This window comes from Acartia tonsa, chromosome 5 (assembly GCF_053477335.1).
Source record: "Acartia tonsa isolate MP-2025a chromosome 5, ASM5347733v1, whole genome shotgun sequence".
In the NCBI taxonomy this organism is placed as follows: domain Eukaryota; kingdom Metazoa; phylum Arthropoda; class Copepoda; order Calanoida; family Acartiidae; genus Acartia; species Acartia tonsa.
In genome coordinates this window covers 37,184,111-37,193,962 of record NC_137264.1, presented here as the reverse complement: position 1 = coordinate 37,193,962, position 9,852 = coordinate 37,184,111, and the positions used below count along the sequence as shown (strand labels likewise).

The 9,852-nt window shown below is 38.6% G+C and overlaps 1 protein-coding gene across 1 annotated transcript in view; it reads right to left on the bottom strand.

The window, feature by feature from the left end:
• Nucleotides 1-1,799: 1,799 nt before the first annotated feature.
• The window catches only part of vir (VIR_N domain-containing protein), a 33,433-nt gene continuing 25,380 nt past the window's right edge, over nucleotides 1,800-9,852 (bottom strand). Inside the window, exons 27-30 of the mRNA XM_080162569.1 lie at nucleotides 9,486-9,661; nucleotides 7,754-8,126; nucleotides 3,112-3,209; nucleotides 1,800-2,609 (exon numbers count right to left, since the gene is read on the bottom strand). Of these exons, the coding sequence (XP_080018695.1) occupies nucleotides 1,899-2,609; nucleotides 3,112-3,209; nucleotides 7,754-8,126; nucleotides 9,486-9,661 (1,358 nt within the window). The 3' untranslated portion in view covers nucleotides 1,800-1,898. The remainder of the gene's footprint in view (nucleotides 2,610-3,111; nucleotides 3,210-7,753; nucleotides 8,127-9,485; nucleotides 9,662-9,852) is intronic.

Here is a 9,852-nt window from a genome sequence, read left to right as displayed (position 1 = left end):
CTTGTGACGTGTCTCTAGGTAGGTTTTTAACAGTCTGTGTAACAGCCCTAGCTGCCAAATGGATGGACCCCCACTATTGATAGTAGTATTTTTGAGCTCGGTACCAATAAAAACCTACCCCTAGACATGTCACAAGCCCTATCTACTCTTCATACTCTTAGCCGCTCCTCAGCCATTTTCAGCCAGTTCTAGCCATTTAGCAGCTGGTACAAGAAATTTTAAAAATGGATATTTAAAGCAAAAATATGTTTTAAAAAGTTGATTCCTATGTAATTAATGATAGTTTTGCCCTGAATATAGCCCAAAAACGGCTAAACGACTAAGCCGCCAGCTGTTAGCCGTCACTTTTCCAACTTTTTGTTTCATTTTGGGAAAATAAATATACCAAGGATTACTCATGCCAAGTTTTGTAACAAAATTCGAATTCTAAGTGCAATTTGCGCATTGATTACGAGATGGTTGCATTAACCCCCCCCCCCCCTTAAACTTGAATTAATTCCTTTAATGATCTTGATAGAAATATGTTTATAACTTTTAATATATTTTACAATAGTGCTCAAAGTTAATGTTGGGAGGGAGATATATTCCAATCCTATTTTTATAAAAATTTTTTGAAATGTAATAAATTTCTTATGTAAAGTAGTTTTGGTAAAACCTTAATAAAATAACCCTTGATTTTAGTTTAAGGGGACTGTTAAAAGTCATAAGTGATGTGTCAAAAAATTTAGTTGTTAATAAATTAATGGAATATAACCTGATATTATAAATTTGAAAAATATTTTTGATGTACAAAGAGATTTAAGGAACATGTATTACACTTTTTTTCATAGAAGAAATTGAATAATTTTTTTTTTTTTTTTTCAACACAAGGTTATTTGTGTATCTCTTGGTACAAGATACCACCATATTATTAGTTAAATCTAATTTTTTATAAATTAAGTGAATCAGTCTGTTAGACCAAGGGTAGAAACTCAGCAGATAGACAGACAGACAGGCAAGAAGAATTATCAAAGTTTGACTATAATAGACAATTAATTAGATAAAATCCAATAGGAACCTGTGAAAGATCAGACAGACAGAGGGATAGACAGACGGACAGACAGAGGAACAGGTAAATAGTAATAGACAGTCTTTGAGGCATTAACAAATTACAATTAGGCTATGCTAGATGATTCATTGAAATCCAAAAGAGAGGCAGTTAGACAGACAAGTGGTGGGACAGACAGACAAAAGGACAGACATACAGAAGGACAGACAGGCAGACAGACAAATGGGTATTGCCTAAAAACAGTTTGGCTGCTATATGAATCATTAAAACCCACAATAGAAAAGAAATTTACATTAGTTTCTTTTTTTGATACTCAACGCCCCCCCCCCTCCCCTACTCAAAGGGGTTTATTATTTCTTAAAATCAATAAGTGACTTCTCAGCATAATAAAATTTAATATACTTTTTACTTCATCAATTTATCTTAAATAGAACGAAAGTTATAATCATTTTATTGTCTGCAAGAAACATGCGTTGAGTAAAAATCAACCTAATTGTCAGTAAAAACGTCTTATTTATGCATATTTACACAGTAAATAAATTTTAAAATTGTATTTTATTGTAATGAATAACTTAAGGGTGTTGTATGAATTATCAAAAACCTAAAAAAAAACTAATTTGGTTAAATTAGTCCAAGTAATGATTGATTTAGTACAGCACATATGAATATGTTGTCAATTTCCTATCAGAGTCGCAGTGTAGAAGATATAGAGTAGCTACGCTAAATGAATAGATGAATGAACAACAATAAGTTATAAACCCATAATAACTGAATATATTTAAATATACATGGCGTCATAATAGAACTTTTTTTTATTTCTTTCAAATAAATATCAAATGCTTGTAACATATTATCTTGAGTAAATTCGTGGATGTCTTCCTCGTTCCGAGGGATCCTTGCCCCTACCACCACCCCGACTTCTGCCCCCTCTATCCCCCCAACTTCCCCGCCGTTCTCTACCGGGCGGTCCTCTGTAACGGCTATCCGGCCGTGGACCAGGACGTGCTTCCCGGCCAAGGTCTCTTGGCTCGCTGCTGCGGTATTCTGGACTCCACCCGCGTACTCCATCACCTCCACCGCGCGGGCGATAGCCTGAACCGCCACGACCGCGTCCTCTACCGCGGATAATACCATCGCTGCTACCGCGTCCGCGACCTCTGTAAGGAATATGCGATGTGACCGGCTCGCGGGTGGCCTCCCGCATTTGTGTCGGCGGCTGCAAAGCTGCAGCAGCTTCTCTCTGCGCAAACAGTTCTTTCGCCGCTTTAGCCGACTGCTTGTTATAGCCAGTCGGGCCTGTTGGCTGTTGACCTTTTTGTTCCAACATGAGAAAATCATCAACATGCAGTGAAGGCGGACGGCTGGTATTAGGCGGTCGGGCTCTGAACATGTCGCCGCGTGAGTAGTTTCCACGATACGACCGCTGGCTGCTGCGCAGGTTGATGCTGGCGCCGCTTTTGAACGAGGTAATGAGGTTTTTGTTGTGCAGGGCCTTGGTCTCCAGGGCTGACCGCTTCACCTTCTTGACCTTGCGGTCCAGACCAACGGCTAAGCTAGATTCCTAAAAATATTAATACGGTATAGTTACAATTAACAGGGGGATGAGGTCATTTTTACAAATCAATATAAATAAGAGACACTAAGCATTAAGATAGTTAGGGATTCTTTGTGAGAATTACTTCTATGTAAAAAAAAATCTTAAAAACTGTAATAGTTATTTCTTGCATCGTATTATAAACGGCTTTCCGCGGATATAGAAAGTACAATTACGAGATTAAAACCAGTTTTTTTTAGCCCCGGCTAAAAAAACTGGTTTTAATCTTATGATTGTACATTTCTAAATTCGTAGAAAGCTGGATATAATACGATGCTAGACATAGTTTTTTCGTATGGATGAGCCCCGGTTCCTATCCACCGGATTCGAATGAATACGAGAAAATGTATTAAAAAATTCCAATTTAGTGTTAAATTAAGTACCTAATGTAATTTAATACAGTGATCATTTAACCAATGAGTAACTTTTATCGTTAAATAAGCCTTTTAATAATCAATAATCATATTACCTTGCAAATATGTTGTACTTCGGTGATCAGGTCGATATTCTCCAGATACCTGGAGCTTACCTCCAGTAGGTCTACAGAGTCTCCAACCATCTTACTACCTAAATATAAATATCATTAGAATAGCCAAAAATTTGCCCAAGGCCGTAACTAAACTCTCCTAAAAATTGTGAATTTGAAACGTTAGGTCAAGTAAAAACTTTTGTAAATTGTAAATTTTTTTTCCAAAAATGGTTATCTTGTGATTTATGATTGCAATCATTTTCCTTAAAAGAAAACCTTAACAATCGCAATTTTTTACATTTTTAGTGCATCTTAAAACTGTCTGGTAGAAGATAATTTTTATTCGAATATCATAATTATCATTTTCTACAAAAATAAATAAGGTGCACCACTCCAAGTACCTATACTTGTTATATGCCATTTAAGCAACTGTCCTTTTGATTTTTTAATATATTAATAGAAATATAAAAACTGAATTGCGTGTGTGAATCTTAAATGGTAAATAAATAAAATGTTCATATTTGATTAACTTCAAGATTACAACATATAGAATTATGGATGCATAAAATGATTACAAAAGAAGTTTAAAACAGACAATTTTTCCCTTAAGCAGCAAATTTTTTTAAAACATATTGATGAAAAAACAGCAAACGTTAATACAGAAACTATAAGGTCATTTCTATTATATGTAGGGGGGAACATTGACTATTTATTACACTAATACTCAAATTTTCATAACAACCTTTTCTTATTTTTTGGCTAAAAAAATGAGGACTTATAATAAATTTTAATTGATTGGTTCAAGTTAATTGTTCAAACATTTCAGACAATAGTTTCAATCTCGACATGAGTAATTTATCTTATCTTCTTTAGCGATGTACATCAATTTATAGTCCCTTTATATCCATACGTATTTAGGAAGTTAGTAATCATTTTAAGGAAAAAAAATATTTTACACATTCCCCTAGTGTGTCTGCCTTTTAGGAGGGTGTGTGATGGTCTGATGAATAACGTGTGCATTATTATAAGTAAGAAATTGTAAAGTGTAACACCATTTTTCCGGATAGACATACTGACAAGGCAAATTATAGAGTGGGTGCGTCGCCTTCAATTAAGGAAAACTATCAAGTGTAAGAATAAAACTATTCATAAAATTTAATGTTATAACTTTATAAGTTTTAACATTAAAATATTAATCATGATCCACCCACTTAGAAGGGTATTGAATGGTTTCTGGTATAATCGTCATTTAAACATCCTTATTCAAAAAAAGATTATAATGATGAATTAAATAACTTTTTGGGGATCATAGGTTTCTAAAAGGAGAGAAAAGACAATGAAATGAAAATTAATCAAGATCCAACCGTAGACAATGGACATCCTTGTTACGTTCCATAATTTTTAAACTTATTTGAATATTTGGTAATAAATAAAACATTTAGTGAATATTTTCCATAATCCCCCCCCCCCCCAGTAGAGTGAAGGGGGGGGGGGAGAAATTTAAAATAAGAAAATATTCCTCATATTTTAAGACATACTTCATCATTTAATTTTGGTGTTTCCGCCCCCCCACAGAAAACCTATAATCAGGCCTAGCTATTCTAACAATCAATTCTACAAAAAATTACGAAACCTTTGGAAGTAAGGTGGGATTACACTTGTTTTTTTTCTTCATGTAACTGAAGAGGGGTGGGTAAAAAGGGGGAGGAAAGGGAGTTGTGGGGAAATTATCCTTTAGAATTGTTTGTCAGAATCACATTCCCTTTCCCCGCCTAAAATAAACATGTTTGTCAGAATCACATTCCCTTTTCCCCGCCTGCTCTGCTGGAAGCTCTCAATGAGAGCAGCCTCTGCCTCCTCAACGAGGACTCCCCCACCCGCCTCCCCCCCAACGGCCAACCTACCTCCCCCGACCTTTCCCTATGCTCTGCCCACCTTGCACTTGACTTCTCCTGGCACACCCTCACCACCCTCCGCTCTGATCACCTCCCCATCCTCCTCTCCCTCCCTGAAATCAACAGAAACCCCCGCCCTGTCAAAACCTTCCACAACTTCCGTAAAGCAGACTGGGACACCTTCACCCTTGAAACTGAAACCCTCTTTGAAGATCTTCCTGAACCTTCCTCCTGCTCCCAAGGTGAAGCCACTTTCCGCCAAATCCTCCAAACTGCCTCCAAACACACAGTACCCGCTGGCTTCATCAAAAACTCCAATCCCTCCCTCCCCCAGTCTGCCAAGCCCCTTATCCAGCAAAGAGACTCCTTAAGAGAAATTAACCCCCATGATCCTCATATCCAAATCCCCAATGAACAAATTTCCTCAATAGTTAACCAACACTCCAACAAAAAATGGCAAGAAACCCTTTCCAAATCCGACCATAGAACCAACCCTTCCAAATTCTGGTCCCTCCTCAAATCCCTTTCTGGCAAAAACAATTCCCCTCCCTCCAACCAACCCATTTCCTTCAACAACAAAGTTCACACCTCCCACGCCCACATTGCTGAATCCTTTACCAAACAATTCACCTCTGTCTCCCGCCACACCTCCAACCCTTTCTTCAGAAAAATTATCCGCAAAATTAAACACCTCCACCGCCTCAACAGAGATTTCCAACCTTTCACCCCTGCCCTTGTCCTTGAAGCCATTAAAAATTCCTCAAACTCATCTGCACTTAGTCCTGATCACCATAACATCCTCCACCTCAAACACCTTGGTCCAAATGGCATCTCCTACCTTACCAAACTCTTCAACCTCTCCATTTCCGCTGCTAATATCCCTGCCATTTGGAAGCTCTCCAAAATCATTGCCCTCCTCAAACCTGGTAAACCCCCTGACCTTTCCACCTCCTACCGCCCAATCTCCCTCCTCTGTCCTGCAGCTAAAGTCCTTGAACGCCTCCTTCTCCCATACCTTAAACAATCCCTCTCCATCCACCCCTCTCAACATGGCTTCAAACCCCTCCACTCCACCACATCCTCACTCCTTAATCTTTCCACCTCCATTGCTAACGGTTTCAACCAAAACCTCCCCCCCCAGCCGCACAACCGAAGCATCCATTGACCTTTCCAAAGCCTTTGATTGCATCCCAATCCATCTCCTTCTCCAAAAAATCTCCTCCTCAAACCTCCATCCAAACATCATCAGATGGCTATCCTGCTACCTGCGTGGCAGGATGGCCTTCTGCTCCTACCAAAACACCAACTCCTCCCCTCAGAATTGTCCACACTGGTGTCCCCCAAGGCTCTGTTATTTCCCCCGTCCTTTTCAACTTCTACATAGCAGATGCCCCCCACAACCACCTCCTCCTATGCCGACGACCTCAACTCCTTCCACTCCTCTCCTGACATCCCCCAGTCAGTTGAATCCATCAACTCCCACCGTTCCTTAATCGCTGACTGGGCCTCCACCAATGGCCTCTCCATCGCCCCCAACAAATCCACTGTCACCCTTTTCACTCCTGACCGTAAACACCAATCCAACCTCCATCCTCAAGTAAAAAATTAACGGCTCCACACTCCCCCTTGAGAAAACCCCTAAAATCCTTGAAGTTACCTTTGACACCTTTTTCAATTTCAGTTCCCATGTCTCCACCATCTCCTCTAAAATTTCCTCCCACCTCAGAATCCTTAAATGTCTGACTGGCACCAAATGGGGCCACCAGAAGGAGACCCTCCTCACCACCTACAACACCCTCCTCCGCCCCATCACCACCTATGCCTGTCCTGTCTGGTTTCCTAACACCTCCAAAAACAACATTGATAAACTTCAAGTCCTCCAAAACCAAGCCCTCCGCATCTGTACTGGTTCCACCAAAAAATCCCCCATTAGCCACCTCCACCAAGAAACTAAAATCCTACCAGTACGGAACCACCTTTCCCTTTTATGCTCCCAGTACCTGGCCTCCTCCCTCCGTCCTTCCCACCCATCCTTCCCCAATGTCACAACCCCTCCTGGTCCTAGATCCAAGAAATCCACCCTCAAATCCATGTTCCTCCCGACTCTCCAACCTTTTCTCACCCCTGAGAACACTCTCCTCCCTGCAAATTATAAATCCACCATCTCCCGACTCCACACCTCTGCAGTTACCCAAGCCATCAATTCATATCCCACTAATCCTGTCCTTAACCACGCCCCTCCCAACATCAACCCCTCTGAGATCCAACTTCCTAGGCACTACAGAACCATCCTCTCCCAAATGAGATCCAATTATTGTCCTAAGCTCCAAAGTTACCTGCATTCCATCAATGCTTCTCTGTCACCCAACTGCCCATCCTGCCCCAACAATCCTACCCCTGAAACTGTCCAACACCTCTTTTCCTGCCCTAATAACCACACCAACCTTAATCCCATTGACCTCTGGCATAATCCCACCCTTGTAGCTGCCTTCCTATCATCACACCCAAGTTTCACCAGCCTCCCTCCTCTTCAACGCCCCCCTCCAGAGCCCCCTCCATAAGCCTCCCCTCCCCCACCTACTGATGACGAACCTGGACACGAAAATGGACTATGAGCAGCCAATACAACAACAACATTATGATCCCAAATGACTTTATAATAATTCAGTAAAGCTTAAAAATAATGTTATAATCTTTTACATATTTTTGCTAAAATAGATGATTGATTGATTGATTAATTGACCTACCTAGTTTAACCGTATGAGGCATATTCCACCACGAGGTCACACTCAGCTCATTCAAAATTTTATCACTGGAATCTTCCGGAATATCATCACCATCGTTTTCTGCTGAACTAGGCCCGTTAACAAGCTTCAGCCCGCTTCCGCCGCCTCTTGTTGGAAGGCGGACTAATTGCCGCCAAGTCCATTGAGTCAGAATTGGAGTTGGCGGCGGTAAAATACTGCTCCAATCTTCGTCTTCTAACTCAATTTTTGTAACAGCGGCGGAAATTGTGGCGGAATCGTCCTGATCCCCGCCGTTCATATCGCAATCGGCGGCGGCAGCAGGTAACAGTGAGCGGGACTCTTCAAGCTTGGACAACAAGGCAGATAAAGATTCCTAAAAGGTAACAAAATTATTTTTAATTGAAAAATTAGAAGTTCACTTTGATCTTAGTAGCTGCGCACCGATTGTCTAAAAGGGGAAGAATCAGAGCCTAAAACCATCCTAAGACTTAAATTTAGAAGCAAAATAGCTTAAAACAACTACACGACTTATTTAATACTTCCACAAACTAGAAAACAATATAGTTTCAGCGTTTAGCAAGATCTTAACAGAAAGACAAAAAAAACTTTCTACTTTAAAAAAATATATTTCTTAAGTCCTAAAAATGTAAGTATGTGATTCAACTTAAGCAGTTTTTCAACAAATTTACTTATAATTTTGTTACGACTTTTAAATTTTCTATTCTGATTATTCAGTTCTGTCACTCTACAAGTGTTAATGTTTGTTAGTCCTACCATTTCAGAGCTTCACTTTTCTGGATGTTGTCATCCTTGTTTTTACTTATCTAAAAATGATATTAAAGATCTCTAAAACTGCATACACGGATCGAAATATGGTAATTTTTGAGTGAAAATAATCTTTAGATTATTTGTCATTTAAACTTCATGTTTCTTTGTTTCAAATACATCTAACATTCATTAATTTTTATTTCCAATGGAATAAAAGACATTCAATATTGTCAAATATAAATCTTACTTATGCTAAGTTTACACCTTTGTTTAAAAACTGATTTTAATGAAAGGAAGGTGATGATAAATAGCTAAATTTAAAAATTCCACGAACATCCTAGATAATAGTTCCAGGAAAATCCGGCATTGAAAAAAGCATTTTATTAAAACTTAACAAAAGAATAAAGTTACAAACTTTAAATTGTAGACTAGACGCGTACTTTATCCAAAATAAATTATTTATTTCATTTTTCTATTGGTTGAAATGAATGGAATAATATATCATTCAAAAGGTAAAATAACATACAAAATCTAGGTGAGTCTGTTTTTATCTATAACAAAGATGAAAATATCAACAAAAACGAAGCTAAAAAAATCAGGCAAAAATGTTTTTTTTGTAGTTTAGCTCGCTTGCTGTAGACTTTATTACATTTCAACCCATGATACACACAAGTTCTTTAATAATTGTAAAAAAAAGTGGCTAATCGTCTTGATAATCATATCGTATTTACATCCGGGTTTTGGCACCTCAGGGCTAAAAAAAACTGGTTTTTAATCTTATAATTCTACATTTCAGTGCATCTCGGGGCTATTAAACTATTTTAATCATAAGTGTACATTTTAATGACGCAGAAAGCAGTTTGTTCATAATATGATGTGATAAATAACTATATATGTATTATGAACCAAAAACCAAATATTATGGCGAATTTTCCTATAAATTTAAAACTAATTATTAACCTACCTGAATGAATTTTAATTTGTTGTTGATGGCACAATCAGCCGGCCTGTAATCCGCAGCCGCAGCCAGCTTATCCTGCAGACAAATGAGCGGATGCTGGGGCGGATTGTCGGATGTTTCAGTTTCGCCTTCATCCATAATGTCAGATGTATCTTTAGCCGCGTCAACTTCAGTCTGAGCAAGAAATATGAATTCAAGTATTTTTTTAAAATATACAAAGACCTGGGATCTAAAGGGATAAGACAATGGCCGTTAAATTAATGTACATCCCCAATGATGATACACAAAATTATCCCTTACGTAGATTTAGTGAATGAAACGTTCAACCATTAAATTTTATGAGCTAGCCAATAAAAATTCACTAATGTCC